The sequence below is a fragment of the Solanum tuberosum genome, unplaced genomic scaffold, assembly GCF_000226075.1.
Source record: "Solanum tuberosum cultivar DM 1-3 516 R44 unplaced genomic scaffold, SolTub_3.0 scf00017, whole genome shotgun sequence".
Classification (NCBI taxonomy): domain Eukaryota; kingdom Viridiplantae; phylum Streptophyta; class Magnoliopsida; order Solanales; family Solanaceae; genus Solanum; species Solanum tuberosum.
Genome location: NW_006238943.1, coordinates 812,075 through 835,839, shown reverse-complemented (window position 1 = coordinate 835,839; position 23,765 = coordinate 812,075). Strand labels below are relative to the sequence as shown.

Below are 23,765 nucleotides of genomic sequence, written 5' to 3'. Positions count from 1 at the left end.
TTAGACAAATAAACTATGTCGTTTAACCCTTAAACTACGTAGTTTTGGCCAGTTTAATCCTAGTGACTTAATGAGAACCTACCCTAATCAATTATTCACCAAAAATTCATCGACCTTAGAGCAAAACAGGGGAGAAAAGTTGAGCCACCTCTCAAGAACACACATCAAGGTTTCCTCAGTTCCAACCCGAAATCGAAAGATTTCTCCTTAAATTTCGTCACCAAGTATGTGGTATTTCACTAGTGGGTTCCTTTCATCCACTAGGTCCCTAGAATTCAGTCAAATTCTTGATTCCCTATGCATTGTTTAGACATAGGGTTTCTAGAACTTTAGCTAAATTGTTGCGATTTAGTTGTTATGGTATTCTAAATCGTATTATCATGCTTTCGTAACATGGTGCTTAGATTCTTGCATGAAACTCAAAATCCTAGTGGTGTAGATTCGTTTAGTTCATGAATTACACTAGTTAGGTCAGTTTAAACAAATATACATGCCTCAGATTTCGAATGTTTCATTGTCAGTTATAAATGTTGCATTCTCAGTTAGCATGTCAGAATATTGAGCTATCCAGTATAATTCAATTATGTTGTTTATTCACATTTCTAGTTAGAAGTAGGTTAGACCGAGTGGACTAGGGTTCTAAATACCCATATAGTCCCAGAACTACGTGCCTTATAGGTTTATAAGTCCCCTTTGTGGGAATTATATTTAGTGATCACGCCAGTCATGCCTTTATACCCTTGGCAAGGTATATTGGGTCCTCTTGATTGGGCGTATACATTGGACTCCATGTTTAGCTCACGTGGTCTTATGTCGATTATTAGTAGTTCCCACAGTCAGACTTTAATGCATGTGACCAGGTTTTCAATTATATTCAGTATTCAGTTTTAGCATGTTATGTACTTGGTCATTGCATTCAGTTTAGTTCATCTCAGTATGTTTTCAGTATTTGTTTTCCAGCATGTTCAGATTATATTATTGTTTAGTATGTTTTGTTCAGTTTTATAATATACTGCATGCTCAGTACATTTCCAGTACTGACGCATACTCTACGCTACATCCTTTCATGATGTAGGTTCAGGTACTCAGCATCCAGATCATGCGTAGATCGGCTCCCGATCTCCATTTTCAACAGCTTCAGTGGTGAATCTTTATATTTCGAGGACAATAGACATGTTTCTATATTTAGTCTTTTCATTCCAGTTTTCAGTATTTGCTAGAGTTAGCTGGGGGCATGTCCAAGCAGCTTTAGTCAATAGAGGCTTTTTTTCCGACATAGTTTAGTTTAAGCTTTAGAATTGAATTTAATCTTTCATTTGTTATTGAACTCATAAGTATTTGATATATTCAGAACAACTCTGGGTATTCCCCACTATTAAGTTTTATCATGATTTAGCTTCCACATCAGTTTAATTGTTATAGAAATATTCAGTCTGCTTATGAAATGTCAGCTCAGGGTTAGCTTGGGGTCACACGTGATCCTAGGTCCCGTGTTTATGTCAAGGGGGTAGCCTTGGGGCATGACACTATCGGCTAAGTTTCTGCATAAGTTCATATAAGGATCAACTTCAGAAGACCATATCTCTAAGAATATATAGAGTTTGATGGCCCATGACCTATCAAATTAAAGGTCTATGAGTCTTCTTTCCAATGCCAATAAGTTTGCATCAATCAAAGTTCGGATATGGTTGTTTTAGTATAACATGTCCAGACTGATAAATTTGACATTGACACATGTTTGTTAGGTGAATCGCCAAATAGCTTGGTGTATCATTGAATTGCATCATTGAATTGGTCCAAAAATCTTCAAAAATTGTTAATTTTGACGATCTAAAGACCCACTTTGGCAATCCACTAAATATTTCAGCGATGGTGCCGATGAAATTCATTAAAAAGTCATTTTCTATGATTTTCCTAGTCTTCGGACGTTTATAGAGGGGCATTCTTGCTCTTTTACCCTTAATAAACTTCTCTAAGTCCATATTATAACCTAATAACATCCTTATACGTATAGCAACACTCTAAATTCATAATTCTCCTTCTTCCAAAGATTAACAATTTCAAGAAAGGAATTTCTCCAATTTCGCAAGATCTAAAAGCTTCAAATTTAAGATTCTCTTTAGAAATCCTAAAGTTTTCAATCAAGATTCTTTCCTAAACTTCATCTCTTAGAAATATAGAAGGGTATTCAAGCTATAAGGTTCCAAGACTAAAGCTTTTCTCCAATAATTCCTAAAAAACTCAGCAAGATTTTTCATTCCATATATGTCGAATTCCATGAATGATTATCCTTTCACCCACTGAGTCCCAAAGTAAACTTAGTTATTCAATTAATGATTTCTAAAGAAGCTGGGTTATTATGAAAAGTTATTATTTTTATCATATTTCCATTCTTTTTCATGAATAACTTTGCTTATATGTTTTACCTATAATTTAGTTGTTCTAAATAATTATTTTCATGAACCTTCACGATATAAATATTTCATATCTCATAATTATGTTGTTTTAGATTGCATGTCTCCTTTAGAAAAAAAATAAAAAAATTCATGTCTCATTGCATGTCATAAAATTTGTTATGTCTCATTGCATATCTCTTGTGTACCGATAAAATTTAAAGTTAGTCATGACAAATTTGGGTTGGGTTAAGGCCCTTAAGGGTGTGACTATTGAACTAAATACTTTTGCAAACCTTCAATGAAAATTTGCATGAAGAAAGTATTAGGAAACATTTGAAAATTCAAAAGACATAACAAATCACTCATAATAAAATCGTTACCACTAAATATATTAGGAGAGACATATATTTTTTATTTGCAGAAATTAATAGAATATTAGGTTATCGAACAAAATTTGTGTAGCATCATGTCATATGTTTTATGCAAATCGAAGTGATCAAATTCATTTGGAAAGCTAGAAAGCACAAAACGTTCTTCGGAAAAAAGGGGGTTTATTTTGATTAATATTATCATATCATTAAATTCATCAAGTATTAGATAACATGGAAAGCCTCATTTTGTATAACAATTGATTTGATCATATAATTACGTCGTTACTTTATTTATTTTTTCTCATTTTGTCTTACTTATTATTTAATAATCCTATTATATCCTTTACCCTATATGTATTTTACCCGGTATTCTATTTTTCTAGTACATCTTATCCTTTAAATCATTGAAGTGTGACATTATATAACAATGAAAAGTAATTCTATCTATCCAAAAATTGTATTCATCAAAACAATAGAACATGATACATGATAAAACAATATATAACAAACATCTAAACAAAGTGTTAGGATATGATTGAAAAACTGCATGTAATTACCTAGCAACGTAAGTATTCGTGTACATAGTAAATCATGGTATTAACAACATCAAGTACCTATTCTAATACCATATTCATTTAATACAACAAATCAAATCGTCCTTAAGAAATAATCTTAGCATAACTAATTTCATCATCAGTGATGCATCTTATTCTGTATTGTTCATATACGCCCTACCAGACGACCCTAATAGGTAGATTACTTTGAGCCCTAATTACCAATCATATATAGCTCTAATTTGACTAATTAACAACTTATAGATTCACTTTGTATCAATGTATCAATTCACTCTGTAGCAGTGTATCGATTTGTTCTATATATTTTGTATTTGTTGGTTCTGCATCAGCAATACAAAGAGAAACAAATAAAACCTAAATTCCAGAGGTGGAATCCTCTGATTCTTCTTATTTGACCTGAAATCGATTAATCTAATAACTCTAGCTATGTATTAATAACTTTTTGAAACTCTAGCTATTTCGGATAAAAATACATGATATATATGTTTGCTTTGTCGGGTAATTTTCCCTATAATAATAAGAGTATAAATTTTGGTATATGGTTTCAAAATACGGTTGCGTAATCTAACGGCCCAAATACAAAATGCATGTCATCTCTCTCCTCTTCTCCTACTTGCTCTCCCCGCCATTTCTTCCCTCCGAGAAATCACCATTTTTCTTCTTCCATGCCCCCAAACCCTAGCTTTCTCCCACTATTTCCTCTCCAATTTCATCCCAAAATTAAACTTCTCATTATCAGCTGCAAAATCCACACACTTGTGATGGTCCTTGATGAAAATGTGCAGTCAGAAATGGCAGAAAAACAATGCCTCTGTTCGAATCTTCGTAATTTTTTTGGGTTTTTTCATCATCTCGGTGAATGAAATCGCTGCACAGCAGCAGCAGCTGCAGCAGAGCGGTAATCCTGGTTCGAAGCCTCTTTTGGCCCAGGTCCTTTATAGCAGTTTTAGCAATTTCACTTCCTTGTTTGATCCTACCGTTACCAATGAATTGAAGTTCTGCATCGATGATGTGTAAGCTCATTTTCTCGATTTCTCTTCAGCATGCGTGATTTTATTTTATTTTTCAATCTTTGTGCCGATTCAACGTCGTTATGGTGATAGAGTGGTTGAATGCATTTGCTTTAAAGCATTGGGGAATTACACAGCAAATTCACTAATATTTCAAGGGAATCACAAGCCTATTAGTTCAATTAATGAACATGACTTGTAGTAGACTTACTTTAGGTCTAGTATTCATTAGGCAAGAGTCTTTTAATCTAGTTATAATTTGTTATGTTATTAGAAAATGCCGAGGATTTAAGGGTCGTTTGGTCACTGGTTAGGAAGTGAATTATTCATGTATTGAAGTAAGCATAAGTAGTACTCTTTTTGGTAGCATTTTAGCTGCTATGTATAAAATTCAGCACACCAAGTACGGTGTTTGGTTATGAGTTTACAATCCTGCATAACTAATACATGTACAAGTTACGAGGGAATCTATGTATTATTTATGCAAGATAGAAGATTGAATAACTAAATCTTGCCTAACTAATTCATGTATAACTAATCCATACATCTCTGACCAGTAACCAAAACAATCCTTTCAAGTGTTAGAAAACCTAAATCATTGAATATTGGATTACATGACAGGTTTAAATAGAATTTCATGGATACTGAAGATTCTTGTAGTCAACCTAACTAGACTAAGATTTGATGCATAGGGGATCGTGGAAGGGGGACAGTAAGAATTGAACCCTTAATAATACCTACACGTACTATTAGACTTTAAGTCTTGGTGGTTGTATTCTTACTATCTTAGTAGTACTTTAATCTTAAATTGTTTCATAATTGATAAATTATCTCGAAAACCGTCTCTTATCTTGCTGTAGGAAAGTATATTCTTCCATTCATATGTCATTAAGCCAATTCGCAAAAGCATTTCCTAAGTTTTATTTCACTTTAGTTGTTATAGTGTTGGCTTTGTTAATTCATCCTAAAGAACTTTGAAAGCTAGTTTACAGTTGATGAATGCTGATCGTTTTGTAGGGATGCTGAGTGGAACGCGGCTTTTAATTTCACCGAAAACACAGATTTTTTGACAGCATGCATTAATCAGACAAAAGGTACCAATTGCTGGATAAGATTCTGAGGTTGTATATTTTCTAGTTCGAAGTTTGCTGGTCTAATTCATAATGTTCTATACGTTCTGCATCATGAAAATTCAGGAACTTATGAAAAAATGTGGTGTGTAGCCTTACTTATTCTGATAAGCTAATAATATGAGTTCCTTGGGTTGCTAAACATTCGATTAGCAAGTTCACTTTTGTGGTGATCAATAGTTAATTTCCACAAGTACTGCAATTAAGATTTGATTGCTTCTATTACCATTGACATGGTAAGATCACTCTGTGGAGCTATCTACTAATTGTTCTATTGTCTTTATTTTCATATTCACGACGTCTTCGGTGGTCGAATAGGTGATGTACTAAAGCGCTTGTGTACAGCAGCAGAGGTAAAGTTCTTTTCTCAACTTTTAACGCAAGGCGGTGGAAGAGGTAACCTGAAACCTAACAAGAATTGTAATCTATCATCATGGGCTCCTGGATGCGAGCCAGGATGGGCATGTAGTGTTGGAGGTAATCTGGTTCGCCTTAAAGATGCAAAGGAAATGCCACCTAGAATTCTTGATTGTCAACCTTGTTGTGAAGGTTTTTTCTGTCCTCGTGGTCTCACCTGCATGATACGTAAGTATCTTCAAGAATATTTGCTTTAAGTCATTCAAACCATGACCACTATCTGAAGTAGACGTGGTCAAACAATTTGGACCAAACAACATCTCAGAGTTGCTTACTATCAAGAGATAGTGTTTTCTATCATTTCAGAATTGCTTGATATCAAGACATTGTTTCTATTTATCTTATTGTATTTGAGGTGATCTTTACAAAATTTTGAAGTGATGAATTTGCTTATCTGACAAACAATCATAAGTTGCACCTTTGGCATAATTTTATGGTTGTTCTTTTTAATCTATATCTGTTTTATGTTTGTTTATTCTCCTATTTTCCGATTGAAGCCTGCCCATTAGGTGCATATTGCCCTATTTCAGATCTAGATGATGACTCTGGTGCATGTGAACCGTAAGTTTCACAATCTTTGGAGTTCTTATTCTTACTTGACCCGATTCTTTTGCATCCTTCAACTAATATTTCCTGCCTCAAAATGTGAAGGTACCGTTATCAACCTCCTCCGGGGCAGGCAAATCATAGTTGCGGTGGAGCAGATGTCTGGGCTGATGTTATGAGTACTACTGAACTGTTTTGTTCAGCGGGATTTTACTGTCCAACTACTGCACTAAAGATTCCTTGCAATAAAGGGTATTTATATTTATCCCAAAACCGGAAAGCATGCATCTTACCATGCTTTCTCTTCTCCCACCCCCCACCCCCCCCTCTCCTTGTTTAGGCAGCAAATAGCAAAATGTTACTTCTGTTTAACTCGGCTCATCCTTTTACTCATATTAGAAGCTCATGCTAATCCATTCTCTTATCATACTGTTTGTTTATGCTTTTCCAGGCATTACTGTAGAACTGGTTCTACATCTCAAACAAGTAAGTCCTCATCTCATGTGATAGTCTGTTTTGTCTCTGTATTCGGTTCTGTGTTGCTTCATAAAATGCCTGTTTGGTTGTGTTGTCTCACTTGTACCATACTTCAAAAGAAAAAATACAGAAGGAAAAAGAAGGATACACTTGAAAAAAGAAATTTCCTTGGTGTGTCATAGCAGCTTGTGAGGTTCCAAGTGAAATACAAAAAAGAATACTAATAATGCAAATTCTGCTTGCTGTCATATCCAATTATCTTCTTTGCCTAGGCTACTAGAACTGTTAAAATATGTAAGATGGATCGGATATCCAATAATTATTACTAGAAATGAGCAGGACGTATAAAGATATGATTGGACATCCACCTTACCAAGATTGTTATTTTGGTGGCGGGATGTGCCTCACATTCTTCTCTACTAAGAGAAAGATTTCCTGGAATTCTTTTTTATGAGATGAGACATCATATAGTTGTCATGCTACAGAATATGTGAAATTGTAACTTGAAGATCATACCACAAGATGAAAAGTTATATTAAGTAACAACTAATTGCATGTACCTCTCGATTTCTATTTCTGGAAATATTTTCTGGTCTAACATTGCCATCATCATCAAGTATTTATCTATAATTATGGACATGCAGGCTGCTATAAATTAGCTATTTGTGAATCACAATCAGATAATCAAAATATCACAGCTTATGGTATTATGTTTTTTGTAAGTTATCTCCTCACTCCTATGCTGTACAAATATTGATTGTCTATATAAGGTTTTACTTTTGAGATAATGTCAGAATGCTCCTGGCGTGTTAGCTAGTATGGCTTAATTTTTTTAGGTTTGAAGTGGGAGAAGGAAAGTGAGTAATTCATGCCAGAAAGAACAGAAATGAACCTGCAAAAGAATAGATTTGTCTTCAGCTAATGTCTGCTATTTCCTTACCGAAGGTGGTGGAAATGGGAGGGATTAGTCTGGACGTAACTTCTACTCCTCTTTTTCTGATAACAGGAGAATAATGGCTGCATAAATAGCATAATTGAACCCAAAAGAAGGACCGATCACACAAGATATAGCATTTTACATTTCCTTCTCATTTGATTTTCATCTGTAACAAGTCACAACTAACCAACAAGCTTCTCCGATAACTTGCTTCTTCTTTTCATTTGAAGTTTTCTAATTTAATTAACTTCATTTCTTGGAGTTCTCAATTGATCACTGAGGAGTAAGTTTGACATTGCTAATTATCAACAATGAACGTCAAATCTAATGTCCATGTTTCCTTGTAATAATCATATTCATGCAGCATTTGCTGAAACATCTGATACACTTGCAATGGATGCCTGTTAGAGATTCAAAATGTGAAAGTTCTATAAGTATGTCAACTGAACTATGTCATGCATGAGTTTACAAGTGCTCCTTTAATCTGAAAAGACTTCCCATCTTTCCTGACTTATACACTTGTTTTGTGTTTCATAGAGGCATCTAATAGATATGACTTATGTAAACTCGGCATGCTTCATCTACAAACATGCATATTTTATTATCTAATTGGGCTAAGATTTATATTTTACCGAAGTGTGACATGTGACTGCGGTTTCCATTTCTAATAGGGTGGAATTACACTTATACTTGTCATTATATACAACTGTTCTGACCAAGTGCTGAGCAGCAGGGAGAGAAAATATGCAAAGTCCAGAGAACGCGCAGCAAAAAGTGCAAGGGAGAATGTACAGGCACGTGAGAAATGGAAATCTGCTAAAGAGATTGCTCGCAAGCATGCAACTGGTCTACAATCTCAATTGTCAAGGACATTCTCCCGGAAGAAATATGTAAGTCAACAGGATCCGCATAAGGCTCCTAGTCACGCTAGATCTCGTTCAGAAGCTGCCTTACCCCCCTTGCCCTTAGGTATGTCTCACGCCAAAGCTAAAAAGCAAACCAACCTCACAAAGATGGTGCAAGAGCTTGAAGAAGATCCTGATAGTCATGATGGTTTCAATATTGAGATTGGGGACAAAAATATGAAAAAGCCTAAGGCTGAAAAGTTGCAAACCAAGAGCCAAATCTTTAAATATGCATATGGTCAAATTGAGAAAGAAAAAGCTATGCAGGAGCAGAATAAGAATTTGACATTTTCTGGTGTAATCTCAATGGCAAGTGATATTGAGATTAGAACTAGACCTCCCATTGAGGTGTGTTTCAAAGATTTGACACTTACTTTGAAGGGGAAAAACAAGCATCTATTGAGGTGTGTATCAGGAAAATTATCACCTGGCCGTGTTTCTGCTGTTATGGGTCCATCTGGTGCTGGAAAGACAACATTTCTTTCTGCATTGACTGGGAAGGCTGCTGGGTGTACCATGAATGGTGTGATTCTCATAAATGGGAAGAATGAACCGATGCAGTCATACAAGAAAATCATTGGCTTTGTACCTCAAGACGACATAGTACACGGAAATTTAACTGTGGAGGAGAATCTTTGGTTTAGTGCTCGGTGCAGGTATGCTATTGTAGTTCTGTTAGTACGAATCTATGCATTCATATAATATCTTTTCTGCATGGCATTTTTTTTTTCTTTTTGAAACTGGTAACATTAGTATGTCATTCTTTTGCTTCATTAGTTTCATGACTTCAACCATCAGTCTACACTCTACATTTTGGTGGTGACTGGTTCCAGTTGTTTGTTGATTGGAAAGGTCATGCATTTATTTTCCTTCTTATTCTGGAGTGCTACATGCCTACCTATTATTGTCAGAAACCACTGTCTGATACTTGTCAATGGATTTTCAAAGTATTCATGTGAGGGTCTGAAATCTCTGTGCCATCTATTATTGTCAAACACAAACTAGGCAGAGATATGACCAGGTTATATTATCCAAAAGGAAGTTAGTTTGCCTTTTGCTACTGCTTTCACTTGTTAGCTTGCTGTTTTTTGATACTATATTCATCTGATGTTAGTCTACTCTTCTTTGTTGAATCACTCTTCCAGGTTGGCAGCTGATTTGCCTAAACCTGAAAAGGTTTTAGTTGTTGAAAGAGTCATAGAGTCCTTGGGATTGCAACCTGTGAGAGATTCTATTGTGGGGACAGTGGAAAAGCGAGGCATCTCTGGGGGTCAGAGGAAGAGAGTCAATGTTGGGCTGGAAATGGTTATGGAACCTTCTTTGTTAATCTTAGATGAACCCACTTCTGGTTTGGATAGCTCTTCATCTCAACTGTTGCTCAGAGCAACTCGTCGTGAAGCTCTTGAAGGAGTAAATGTATGCATGGTGGTGCACCAACCAAGGTGATGTTACGAATGATAGACTCTTAAGTTTTTTTGGTCTTACTTTATTCATCTTCTTCCATCTGCATTCCCTGGTGGTTATCATATTGACTTTTATCAATTGCAGTATCTTTTTGTTTATCCTCGCACTCAGTGAACATATTGCAATCATGAAACATGTGGGATTATAACCATAAAACAAATTTAAGTAGTTTTTCCTCCAGCATAATTGGTGCAATTTCGAATTGCGGAAATTAAAACCCTAATTCTAAGAACAACAAATAATGATAGGTTCTCTATTGATTCAAACATTGTATCTCAAATGCATACTTGATTCATCTTTTGGGACCAAGTTCGTGGAAGTCTAAATGGCAATGCAACTCAAACTCAAGACCTCTTTTTGGTCTGCTTACACAGCATCTTGTTTCAGAAAAACTTTTGACTCCGGTTCTCAGCTTCAAAATTCTTGGGTTTCTTGTCCATGGTAGGTTAGAAGTAACATAACTCCCTCCGTTTCCAATTTAGGTGTCTTACTTTCCTTTTTAGTGTGTATATGCATTGAGAATGTCACCTTTCTTATTTAGTTGTTCGGAAGCTTTTAATTCCAATATTCTCATTTTACTATTAATGACACTCCCTCAGAGGAATGACATGGCTTATTTAACATTTTACTATTAATGACACTCCCTTAGTGGAATGACATGTCTTGTTTAATATCACAGTACTTTTGGTATGTTATACTCACCTTTAAGACCACAGAATTCAAAAGTTCCATTATATTTTTAAACTTCGTGCCTAGTCAAACTAGGACACATCAAATAAAACGGAGGGAGTAACATACTTCATAGCTAGATTTGCTGAAGTTTGAACTTTGTATTGAAATTTGAATGATAATAGAACTTTTGGGTTAAAATGTGTAAATGAAGTACCGTATATTTGTGGATGCATGAATTATTAGATGCTTGTATGATACATGTACAAAATAGGTGCATATTGAAGAATACATATAAATACTCATGTGTAATAGTTAATTTAAGTAAGTCAAGAGATCCTTTTGAAAATTTTAAACAACATTTGAGAATCATGCCTTCAAACTCCGCGGAGAGAACTTACCACGTGTGAGAAGTGAAAACGAGACCTTTATTCAACCTGCAAAGTTATAGGATGTGAGGGACAATTAGAGAACTTAAGAATGAGGGACAAGAAGTTGATGAAATTTGTGAATCAAATTCGAACCTTAGAAGAGGATCTTCCAGAATAAAGGATTGTACTGAAGATTGGCTGAACCAAACCGATATGGAAGGAAAACAACCACATTTGGGATGTTGACAAAGTCTCATTTTGGTTCTATGTAATATACTATTAAGGAAAATTATCTTTTCTGAAATAACCAACCAAATCTCTTACAATCCTTTTGCAGCTATACTTTGTTCAGAATGTTTGATGATTTGATACTTCTAGCCAAGGGTGGCCTTACAGTATATCATGGACCAGTAAAGACAGTTGAAGAGTACTTTGCAGGCATTGGAATAACTGTACCTGATCGCGTTAATCCTCCTGATCATTTCATTGATATTTTAGAAGGAATTTATAAACTCCCAAGCACAGGATTGAGCTATAAAGATCTTCCCCTCAGATGGATGCTTCATAATGGTTACCCCATACCACCAGACATGCTAGAATCTTCTGGATCAAGAGCATCTTCGGTTGGAGACAATTCAGCTGATTTAACAAGTCCTGCAACTGTTACCTCCGAACAATCTGCAGACCTGTGGGCAGATGTTAAATCCAATGTTGAACAGAAGAAGGACCGCATTCGATTCAACTTTTTGGCATGGACAGACTTGTCCAATCGGAAAACCCCTGGTGTTTTGCTTCAATATAAGTATTTCCTTGGAAGGTAATAATAATATTGCTCTCCTTGTATACCTTATAATTATTCTTTGGTATGTTATGTTATGTTTTCCTTATTATTTTCTATGTCATCTTTACTTCTGTATTGTCCTGTTAGCTGCTCTACTTCTGTATTGTTTTGTGATGTTCGTTACTCGAGCCGAGGGTCTTTCAAAAACAGTCTCTCTACCTCATTGAGGTAGTGGTAAGGTTTGCATATACTCCACCCTACCTATACCTCGCTTTTGGGACTATACTGGGTTTGTTGTTGTTGTATACCTTCTTATTATTGTTCAAGATGCATGTGAATATATAAGTTTCTCCTTTTCAGTTGTATACCTTCTAATTATTGTTCAAGATGTGTATACTTTTTCTTTTATATAGTTAGACTATAGAAGGGAGTAAATTTTTATTAGAACCACGATAAAGCAACTAGGTAGCATGACCAACTGAGAAGCTTCTACGGACATTTAGGGGGAAGTATTCATGTGACAGTTCATGAGGAAAAATGTGTGCCCAGTTCTTTTATTTGATTTAGAAATGTTTTTGAGTTTGCATTTGTTTTGATGGTTGACATTTATGATACTTCATATTGTCAGGGTCGGCAAGCAGCGATTGCGTGAAGCCAGGATACAAGCAGTTGATTTTCTTATTCTATTACTTGCTGGACTCTGTTTGGGAACACTTGCTGAAGTGAGTGACGAAACCTTTGGATTCATGGGGTACCTTTACACCGTCATTGCAGTTCGTAAGTTCAAAACCTCAGAACAGTGTATATACTTCAGTTTAATCTTTATTCAGAGAATTGATGACTTAAAGACAGTTCGTTATTTTTATTTGCAAATTTAGAAGAAAAAAATCTCAATTTTAAATTGCAGTTATTGTCTTTCACCCTCCTTGCTGTTAATATCTCAAAGAAGCAAAGCATTTCAGAAAAGGACTTGGGAGAATTCTCTTCCATATATCTTCATTACCTTAGTTCTAATCTTCAAAAATGTTTTCCAGCTCTTCTCACAAAGATTGCGGCTTTGAGATCATTTTCTCTAGATAAATTACATTACTGGAGAGAGAGTGCATCTGGCATGAGCGGTTTGGCATATTTTATGGCTAAGGATACAGTTGACCATATCAATACAATTATAAAGCCTGCAGTTTATCTGTCAATGTTCTACTTCTTCAACAATCCAAGATCATCGATTTTGGATAATTATCTCGTCTTGCTCTGTGTTGTATATTGTGTTACCGGGATAGCTTATGCACTTGCCATCTACTTTGAACCTGGTCAAGCTCAACTGGTGTGTACTCAGAACTTTGATCATGCAATACATATCAACTCAACTGTTATTCTCTATTGCCATGATTCTCTACTAACAAACTAATCTGTATTTCAGTGGTCGGTGTTGCTACCAGTTGTTTTGACCCTCATAGCAAGCAAGGACAGTAGCTCATTCACGGGGAAAGTAGGAGATTATATCTATTCAAAGTGGGCCTTGGAAGCATTCGTAATTGCAAATGCTAAAAGGTCTGGTGAATCCTTCTCCATTATGTCTAAATTCCTCTTGCATTACAGCTAACCTTGCTAACAAATACTTCCTGAAATCTAGAACAAACATACCTTGTGTAATACCACAAGTAGTGCCTCAGGAGGGTAGAGTGTTCACAGACCTTGACCCCTACCTTGTGCAGTTAGAGAGGCTGTTCACAATAGACCATCGGCTCAAGGAAAGCATAATCACAGCATTTAAGGAAACATAAGCAATAACAACAGGATAGTTAGAAAACCGAAGCATATGAGACAACAAATAGTAATAGAAAACTAGGAATGAGAAACACGGAAATAATAAAATAATACTAATCCTGCTGGTAAGGAAAAGCAAAATGCGAAGCTACCTATTACTAGCCTTCTACCTTAATCATTAGCCATCAGTTGTTGAACATCAAGTGCACCTCATATTTTGGGATTTAAGAAGTCATATGTTGATCATTCATTCGAGGGTAAATTCTTTTTGTTTCTCTTCATTTTCATTTTCTTTTTCTTTTTCCTGGCCTTTAGGTACTCTGGGGTGTGGCTGATCACAAGATGTGGTGTACTAAGGAAAAGGGGCTATGCACTTGATCATTGGTACCCTTGCTTACTAAAACTCATCCTTCTTGGTGCTATCAGTCGCTGCGTAGCATTTTTCTTATTGATAACTTTCCAGAAAAAATAAGTCTTGTTTGTTGCTGTCTTGCTTCATCACTTGGTATACAAGGACAAAAGTCAGTTTACAGACTCAAAACCATGACGAAAATGTTGGGAAGCCTCAAAAAATTGGGTCCCTTGTGAAGATTATTGTACATAACCTTGATATGATTCTTGCCAAAAATGTAAATTACTCGAAACAGATGGTATATAGCAGCAGGAGTCAATTAAACAGGTTAAATGATTATTTCATCTTTAGGTGAAAAATCTAGTGTAATATGTGCTAATAGTAGTTCCTCTAGGAGATTGATGCTACCTGGTTCCTGAGCCTCGTGATGTAGCCTCGAACCTCAAGAGAAATAACCGAGAATGTCCGTCTTGTCTTCATGAAGTTGACAAGGATCTGACTGAGAAAACACTTCATAAATTGGAGGGTATACCCCAAAAGTTGATAAAGATCAGGATATTAATGTCAAATTATGTAAATGGTTATACAGCCAAATGTGATAATGCCAACTTGTTGACAGCATAAGTAGACAGTAAATCTTTTTTGTTCACAAAATTATCTCATGTTCTCTTTCTTTTTCTTTTTCTGATTGGTTAAGTTATCTCATGTTTTTTGGATAAGCAAAGAGGAAAAATAGTCCTGGTACTTCATTAATGAAGCCTGCACCCTTCTCATCAGGTTCAGTTGGCATTGAGAGATTGTGTTTGTGCACAAGCTTGCCTGTTGGTAAATAGAGTAAAATTACAACAACATACCAGTGTAATCCCACAAATGGGGTCTGAGGAGGGTAGAGTATACGCAGACCTTGGGAGGTAGAGAGGTCGTTTCCAATTAGACCCTGGGCTCAAGAAAAAAACATATCAAAGAAGATCGAAAAAGAATTAATGGAAGTAAGGAAATCATGGAAAAATACTATAGAAAGTAGGACGAATCATTCTGGAAAAAAAAAAAGGAACAGTAACTACAAAATATTGCAATAACTGAAGTACAAGAGTCAAAAATTGAACGATAAGAAACTACATCAGAAATACTACGACTACAAATATGGAAGGACACGCAAAACAATGCTCTACTAGCCTTCTACCCTAATATGTATCCTCCATAACCTCCTATCCAGAGTAAAATTGAAGAGAAAAAAGGGCCCCTTTTTTTTTCTCATGGGGGGAAATAAGTTCAGCAAACAAGTCACTGCTACATTATTCTACATGATTGTTGAAACATTTTTATTTCCAAACCATATCCCCCATGAATTTTAATCCAGCGACGCCCCTTATCTCCACATCAACCAATGGTGCTTGGATTATCTTTAAACTTGCTAACTCGGGATCTTTAGTGATCGTTTCAAGAGCACGCATCTGATCCTGAAACATTTTAAACAACAAAGACATCAGCAAAACTATGCAAGTAAAGATCAGGGAAGTCAGAGATATTTCACAGGATAATTCAGTTTTCATCACTGTTTGGATAAAAAGGTTAATTAAGTTAAAAAGTTTAAGGTCTTGAATATGCACTAAAGCAAGTGAATAAGATTAGAATATGAATGTGTAAGAGAAGACAACAGCAGTCCAAGGCCATCCCAGAACTAGGCATTTGATCAATTTGTCCTATTTCTAGTGATACCCTTTATAAAGGCTCCCAGAATGCCGACACTACATCAATACTATGCTGCTCAGACTCTTCAAAAATGTTGGCTGATGCATGTTGGATACTCCAAAAGTAGTGCAACATAGCTTTTATATCACTCGATTTATACTCGCTATATGGTAATATAAAACATCAAACTTGTCTAAGTTCAACATTCATATGGCTTGCTTTCAAGTGAAGCATCATTGCCACTTCTTTCAACAACAACAATATGACTTCTTCACTATTGTATTTGCTTTGCATACTTGTTTTTTTGAGCCGAGGGTCTGTCAGAAACATCTCTACATTCACAAGGTAGGGTAAAAGTTGCATATACACCACCCTCCCCAAACCCCATTTATGAGATTACACTGGATATATTGTTGTTTGTTGTTGTTGAATCTCTAATCTGCCATCCAAGTAAGTCTTTTATTGCATACATAAGCTCTCAGTGTTTAGTTGCTAAATCAAGCATGCACAATTTATGCTGCATGCATTTGGCCATGAGTACCTTTCCTATTGTAGAGTTCATTAGAAATGTAGTTATGTAATTCAATGGATATAATGTGACACCATAAAGAAAACTTGGCATGTATGACGTACCACAATCTGACAAGTTATGAAAAAGCTAGCATTTCCATAAAGCTGAACAAATCATGGTGGAAGTTCACGTTCAGGACATACCTACCTTCTTGCATAACTATTCCAAATAGGGTATCTAGAGAGCCTTCTTAAAATTAGTTTTCAGAACTACATTGAAATGCGTAAATATTGAGCATATCAATGGCTTGACACAAAAACAATTCCAATAGATATTTATTCCCCATTTTAAATTCAGATACCTGGCTCGGAATTAAGATACATGCTCACTAGGTATTCTTTCATCTAGCTTAGGTTTCTGTCTACTTCATTATTTAAAACAAAAAAAAACAAAAAAACTTGCTTAGCAGTATAAATGCGAAGGATTTAACTTAAAAGAGAGAAAAATTTGGAATATTTTCAAGAAATGGGATGAATTAGAATATTTTTCGCTACGCTGAATTTGAAGAGTCAACTCTTACCTTTCTTCTCATCACACAGAACTTGCATTCTGATGTAGACGGAGGTAGGATTTGGTTGACGATAAGCTTTCTTACTGAAACAGTTTCCTTCTTCAACGATGCACAGAGTCGTGAAGACTCATTGATTGCCATCACCTGTACAGAATGTATTTGTCACAAAGAGCTCACTCAACAAATCCTCAAGAAGAGCTTGCAAGCATAGCAAAGAAAAGCTACAAGCTACACATTCTGGTCAATTAATATTGCTCAGTTGAGCATAAGTAGCAATAGTATTTACCACAACAAAAAAAATATTCAGTGTAATCCCACAAGTGGGGTCTAGGGTGGGGCGGTGTGTACGCAACCTTACCTCTATCTTTGTGAAGGTAGAGAGGTTGTTTCCGATAGACCCTCGGCTCAACCATTTTTCCAGAGTCATAGTAGCAATGCTATTCTTTTTCTTTATGTCTCTAACATGCATATCCTACTTTTATCAATATTTTTCAAACCTAATGGAAATATTGTGTAGAAGCCTCTATATGATGAGCAATATTGAACTGCTGTACTATTACAATGTATTGGATATTGAACCTTTTTGACTTAAGTATAAAAGCTCAACTATATGGAGCATGAACTACAGGAAAGGAAAAGACAAAGTAGAGGATGATATTTATGATTGGAAGTAATATTAATAAGAGGCAAGCTAGTTCTGTTTCAAGCTTATGTTCCAGAGTTGTTAACTTAAAGTAATAGGACGACAGAATTTGTGCATTACAGTGGGGATTGTCACAATGATAAACTCTGTAGTTTCGGAATCACGGAACAGATCTCGAACTTTTGCCATCCTCTCCCTTAATTGCTCTAGCTTGTCACTCTGCAGTAAAAGGACATGATAATGGTCAATGCAAAGCAAAAGTACAGCAAGATAATTAGTATTGTAACTTCAATGCTTACAGCATCATCTTGTTGTGGCTCCCCTTTGTTGAACATGGATTTTAAAGCTGAAGTAGCTGATGTTATTTTCTTTTTAAGCTGTGACACATGAAAAAGTACTAATAAAGCTGAAGTAAGTGAAAATAGGGCTTTGATAGACGAACTTGAAATAAAATGCATGATCACACACAATCCTAGATTACACGTGTTTTTTTAATCAGGTAAAAAGTTTTATTAATAATAGCAAGGTCAACTTGGCCGTCTACAAGAGGTATACCAAAAAAGGAGACCTACAAAATATGGTTCTCTCCAAAGACACCCAATGCTCTATACAAACCGTTAACTACATGGGTGCACCGAAAGAAAATAAGGGATCAAAGACAACTTCTCTAATGAGCAAAGCTCATCTCCAACCTTTCAAAAGCTCTCCTATTTCTCTTCCTCCAAATGACCCACATCAAAGCAAAGGAGTAACGTTCCAAACCTTGTGTCTTCTTTTCCTAGCTCCACTCTTCCAGCTGAAGATCAACTCCTTCACGGATCTTGGCATTACCCAAGAAACACCAAATCATCTAAAGATGTCCTCTCATAACCTTGTAGCTAATTTGTAATGTAACAGAATATGGTCCACGTCCTCACCCGCCTCCTTAGAAAGGAAGCACCAGCTCATGGCTACAACCTTTCGCTTCTTAAAATTCTCCACCGCCAAAATCACTCCTCTAGTAGCTACCCACACGAAGAAGCACACCTTCCTCGGCATCTTAAGAATCCAGTCCGAGGCATGTGGATAACATTTCTGCCCTAACCAGAAGTTTCTCATAGAAGGACTTAATTGAGAAGGAATTGTTATTCTCCAGAATTAAGCATACTAAAACCACTGTAATAAGTTTCGGTTAAGAGGAGAATAAAGACATACGGGTTTGAGGGTTCTCATTCTTAAACATGGAGGCATTTTGGTGGAAGAAAATCAGAAATGACCCATAATATCCTTCCAGTAGCATGACGGTAGTTACCTTCATCATCTTGCCTATTGATGCATCCAAGAAGTCTGGGAGTGATAGTAGTCTAAGTGTGTGCCCCTGCAGAATCAACAGGTAAATGCAAACATTAAGCTCAGAGAATAAGTTTTACATTAAACCAGTTTCTTTCAACTCACTGTTGGTGCTGTATCAAAAACTATGCGAGAGAAGGCACTATACTCCTTTGATTCAAGAAATTGCATGACCTGCAGAACCATCCTATAGTCAAAGAGACTGGAATAAGGTAACAATAAGGACAGTTGCTTATGTGTGCGTTACTGATAACAATCTAACTGAAAAGCAGTATTGAACACTCGTTTATACATGCCTTTGAAATTGCAATAGCCTCATCTAGACCAGGTGGAGGAGTGTCCAACAGCTCTCCAAGTTTTAGTTCTCCCAGCTATCACAAGTTAATAACAGCAGGGTCAAGTATAACAAGGAGTGTTTCAAACATCATAATTCACAGATTGACAAAATCAGAACTTCGTTTAATCAGTTGCTCTGTCAGCAGCTGCAGTAAAGAAATGAACTTGAACCTGAACTTAGCATGTCATACAAAGTTTACAGGTTTTACTTAATGAATCAACAACCAAAAAGATATAACACATTGCTTAAAGGTCTACGATTACATCAGACACAGTTAATTGGGTAGTTGTATAGTAGGAGACAAGGAGAAACCAAGACTATGCATGGACAGTGGTCGTTTGATAGAGTGTATAAGAATAATATTGAATAGGGTGTATTAGTAATGATGGAATTAGTTATGCTGAAATTATTTCATATCCACTGTTTGGTTTGGTGTATTGAGGGCAATTTTGTCTTTACCCATGCTTATCCAAGTATTAATAGCCCTTGTATTAATAATATCATGGTTCACTATGTATTACTTATACACCCTATAATACTGAATAGGGTGTAAACTAATATATGTATTAGATTTTCTAATACATTCTGCCAAACGACCCCTTAAAGCCATAGAAAGAGAGGGACATATTTTTGGGGAAAAAAAAGAACTATGAAACATTTTGCTTGTTGATGTCACCTGCTCAGCAAGCATTCCGAGGCCCATGCTGTCCATAATATTTTTAACACCCTTGTCACCATGTAGTTGGCTCGCTGCGCGGAACTCTTCCCTTGTTCTCTCAGGGCTTATCTATTTGAATATCAGTTTATTTATATGATTATTCATCCTAAACAAGTAGGTACTTTACTTCAGTACCAACAACGAAATAATAAGAACAAGATACCTCTAGTGCATATAATGGAGAATCCACTCCTTGAACCGGAACAAGTGCCCCTCCAGTCAAATTCTACAGAAAGCACAAAACATTACAACAACAACAAACCCAGTCTGTTCCCACAAGTGGAGCATGGGGAGGATAGAATGTACGCAAACCTTACCCCTACCTTTGAGAAGGTAGAGATGTTGTGAAAGAACCCTCGGCTGAGAAAACAGTGAAAAAGAGGCACAGCAACAAATAGAAACAACAAGAAAATAAGATACTGAAACAACATGTAGTGATAAAAATCTAAAGCACAAAACATAATATAAGTCAATTTCTCTTTTGACAGAATTTAAGAAGAGAAGTATGCAGTAGATACCTGATCAAACGAATCACTCAAAGAGTGAGCAGGATCAGTTGAAACAATAAGAGTCGGATGACCATGATTTGCAAATTTTACTGCCAGAGAAGCAGCACAACTAGTCTTCCCAACACCTCCTTTCCCTCCTAACATGAAATACTTCCGTTGCGTCCCATTAATCATCTCGTCAAATCCAACAAAAGCTTCAGTAGGAGTAGTAACTGCCCTCACTACAAAGATGAGAGGAACTTAAGTAATCCCGAAGCATTTCTTTAAAAAACCATTTGAAATTGTCTGTATAATGTCAAGAACATTTCTTCATGTTTTTTTTTCATCGATTCGAGCTGGCATTTACTGCTTACTGTTATATGCTAAAGCAGCTGTGCAGAGACTTGTTTCACATATATTGGTCCTAACTTTTACGAATCAATTTCTACACTAGACAGGTTAACTTAACATAAAAACTCTGGTGGAATTGACAGATGCTCTTTTTAGAGCAACACCCGAACAAACTAGAAAAGCATGGTATCATGTGTTGATTGGCATTACAACAACAACAACCCAGTGAAATCCCACTAGGTGGGGTCTGGGGAGGGTAAGTAGTACGCAGACCTTGCCACTACCTCGTGGAGGTAGAGAGGCTGTTTCCAAGAGACCCTCAGCTCAATCAACATGTGTTGATTGGCATTACAACAACGACAACCCAGTGAAATCCCACTAGGTGGGGTCTGGGGAGGGTAAGTAGTACGCAGACCTTGCCACTACCTCGTGGAGGTAGAGAGGCTGTTTCCAAGAGACCCTCAGCTCAATCAACATGTGTTGATTGGCATTACAACAACGACAACCCAGTGAAATCCCACTAGGTGGGGTCTGGGGAGGGTAAGTAGTACGCAGACCTTGCCACTACCTCGTGGAAGTAGAGAGGCTGTTTCCAAGAGACCCTCAGCTCAATCAACATGTGTTGATTGGCATTACAACAACGACAACCCAGTGAAATCCCACTAGGTGGGGTCTGGGGAGGGTAAGTAGTACGCAGACCTTGCCACTACCTCGTGGAGGTAGAGAGGCTGTTTCCAAGAGACCCTCAGCTCAATCAACATGTGTTGATTGGCATTAAATTGTGGAAAAGGTTTCTACAAACCTAGTGCAGTTTTATCGCATTCTTCCACTATTGGACTCAAATAAACACCTAAGTAGAATCAGGATTATTGGCTTCTCTTTTGAATAAAAGAACAAAAACACATATGTTGAATCATTCACTTCTTGGAATTTGTGATTCTCAATTCTGAATTCACGATGGAAACAAAGGTCTGTTCTTTAAGCTCTTAACATGGAAAACCACTTGCATTTATTTGCACACACTAATATCCAGCCTTTTTCTTCTTGTTTTTTTAATTGTGGTGTCCAGGTCAACGTGCAGGCACCTCGGCTTATTCCACGAGGTACTTACTATATTAGATAACTCTGTGCACTGAGGCTCAGATAGATGAGAAGAAATCACCTAGTACTTTTGCCTCCATTTGGGATTTGAACATGAGACCTCATGGTTCTCAATACACTTCATTGATCATTAGACCCCACCATAAATGTCACTGCTACGACCTCAAAGTTCTCAATACACTTCATTGACCATTAGACCCCACCCTAAGTGTCACTGTTACGACCTCACAGTTCTCAGTAGACTTCATTGACCATTAGAACCCACCGTAAATGCCAATGCTACAACCTCACAGTTCTCAATACACTTCATTGACCACTAGACCCCACCCTAAGTGTCACTGCTACGACCTCACATTTCTCAATACACTTCATTGACCACTAAACCACACTCAAAGTACCACTACTACACAGCATTCTTCATCAAAGAAACTATTTTTATGCTGCCTGTTTCTCAACTACCAGTTTACTTCATTGACCACTCGAACACACTTAGAGTGACACTACTTCTATGCAGCCTTCTTCATCAAAGAAACTATTTTTACACTGCGAACCCGTGACATTAACAGTTTAAAAACAAATCAACATCTACCTAAAACAACCATGTCCTACAAATGATTGATATAATGAAACTTAGAAACCTCATATTCCAACTCTGCATTTTACAAGAAACATTAACATTTACATAAACAACACATGCTTGATCAAAATACCCAAAGAACAAAACTGTAAAAGAGAACTAAAATCCCAACTTTATTAATATTAATACATATAATGGAGATTTTACCTTGAAATAGCGGTTTGAAAGTTCTTGAATTGAAACTTGTTGAGAATGAGCTAAAGCTTCTTCTACTGACATTTGCCAAAGCAAAATAGAAATGGGTTTTCGAAGATTGATGAAAAAGAGACGCCATGGCCATGGCTATGCTGATTTTTGTTTCCAGGTTAAAGCTTAATTAGCAGTAGACTGCGGAAGGAAAACAATATAGGGTCACAATTTTTGGTTTTATGGGAAAATAAATTGTGTCAATCAGTTAGTTAATTACGTAAAATATGAAATTTTAATTGTAAAATATATTGGGGTTTATTGTTTATTGGAATGATTATGTATAGTATTTGACTAGATTATATCTTAATTATAGTACTATTGTTATTACTCCGTTATTTTCTTCATTTTTTTCAATATGAAATTTTTACTATTATATTTTATTTTCATAATCAATTTATTATGTTTTTCTTTAGCAAAGAATGTCCTCGACTCCTCTCTATCCGTATAAGTTAAAGGGTAAAATTGAGGTATAAATTATTCTCTTCAAAGCTCATTTGCGGGATTATATTTGTATGTAATTGTTGTCGTTTGTTGCAAGTATCAATTTTATTGCATATACATTATCCTCTCCATTCTACACTAATATGTTATTGTTATTGTTATTGCAAGTATCAGTAGAAGTTATAATAGGAATTTAAGAATGATAAGTTTAAGTATTTATATAAATTTTAAATTTATTCATATATATATTAACATAATAATTATTTTTAAAGTTAAAACTGATATTAAATTCAATCAAACTCATAATAAAATACGTAGTTTTCAACAATAACAAAAAATCATAATTTGTATACCAAACACAGCCTTGATCCTTTTTTTTTTTGTTCCATGAAATAATCATTATACTTGCTCCTTAACTCACACGCCTTAATATATATCCCCTAAAATACGCAATCATTTTCTACTAAGACAACAGATTAAAAGCCAAACTATTATTATACCCAAAAAAGAAACACCTTAATCTTTTAAGTCCCAAAATACTGCAAGTGCAAGCTACGCCAACATTTTATATCAAAAATTTATTTATTTA

General features: G+C 36.0%; 2 protein-coding genes across 2 annotated transcripts; one reads left to right on the top strand and one right to left on the bottom strand.

The window, feature by feature from the left end:
* Positions 1–3,884: 3,884 nt before the first annotated feature.
* LOC102593071 (ABC transporter G family member 28) lies at positions 3,885–15,013 on the top strand. The gene is made up of 14 exons (XM_006340145.2): positions 3,885–4,355; positions 5,370–5,446; positions 5,801–6,067; positions 6,397–6,460; positions 6,551–6,697; positions 6,897–6,931; positions 7,567–7,640; positions 8,531–9,420; positions 9,910–10,206; positions 11,606–12,085; positions 12,678–12,826; positions 13,084–13,373; positions 13,470–13,600; positions 14,132–15,013. The coding sequence occupies exons 1-14, from the start codon at positions 4,114–4,116 to the stop codon at positions 14,286–14,288; spliced, it is 3,300 nt and encodes a 1,099-aa protein (XP_006340207.1). The 5' UTR covers positions 3,885–4,113; the 3' UTR covers positions 14,289–15,013.
* Positions 15,014–15,201: 188 nt separating this feature from the next.
* Positions 15,202–22,907, bottom strand: LOC102593399 (ATPase ASNA1 homolog 2). The gene is made up of 11 exons (XM_006340146.2): positions 22,694–22,907; positions 20,488–20,699; positions 20,133–20,195; positions 19,928–20,038; positions 19,211–19,285; positions 19,020–19,088; positions 18,877–18,942; positions 17,885–17,962; positions 17,706–17,804; positions 16,952–17,086; positions 15,202–15,628 (listed from the first exon to the last, which is right to left on the bottom strand). The coding sequence occupies exons 1-11, from the start codon at positions 22,824–22,826 to the stop codon at positions 15,491–15,493; spliced, it is 1,179 nt and encodes a 392-aa protein (XP_006340208.1). The 5' UTR covers positions 22,827–22,907; the 3' UTR covers positions 15,202–15,490.
* Between the last annotated feature and the right edge of the window lie 858 nt (positions 22,908–23,765).

Excerpts from the sequence above, each read along its gene's own strand:
- LOC102593399 (XM_006340146.2), bottom strand. The coding sequence starts at position 22,826 with ATGGCCATGGCGTCTCTTTTTCATCAATCTTCGAAAACCCATTTCTAT. Across the intron at positions 20,196-20,487 it reads TGAGTGATTCGTTTGATCAG|AATTTGACTGGAGGGGCACT; the intron begins GTATCTACTGCA and ends TGCTTTCTGTAG. Across the intron at positions 18,943-19,019 it reads TTTTTGATACAGCACCAACA|GGGCACACACTTAGACTACT; the intron begins GTGAGTTGAAAG and ends TTGATTCTGCAG.
- LOC102593071 (XM_006340145.2), top strand. The coding sequence starts at position 4,114 with ATGAAAATGTGCAGTCAGAAATGGCAGAAAAACAATGCCTCTGTTCGA. Across the intron at positions 6,068-6,396 it reads TGGTCTCACCTGCATGATAC|CCTGCCCATTAGGTGCATAT; the intron begins GTAAGTATCTTC and ends TTCCGATTGAAG. Across the intron at positions 6,698-6,896 it reads AAGATTCCTTGCAATAAAGG|GCATTACTGTAGAACTGGTT; the intron begins GTATTTATATTT and ends ATGCTTTTCCAG.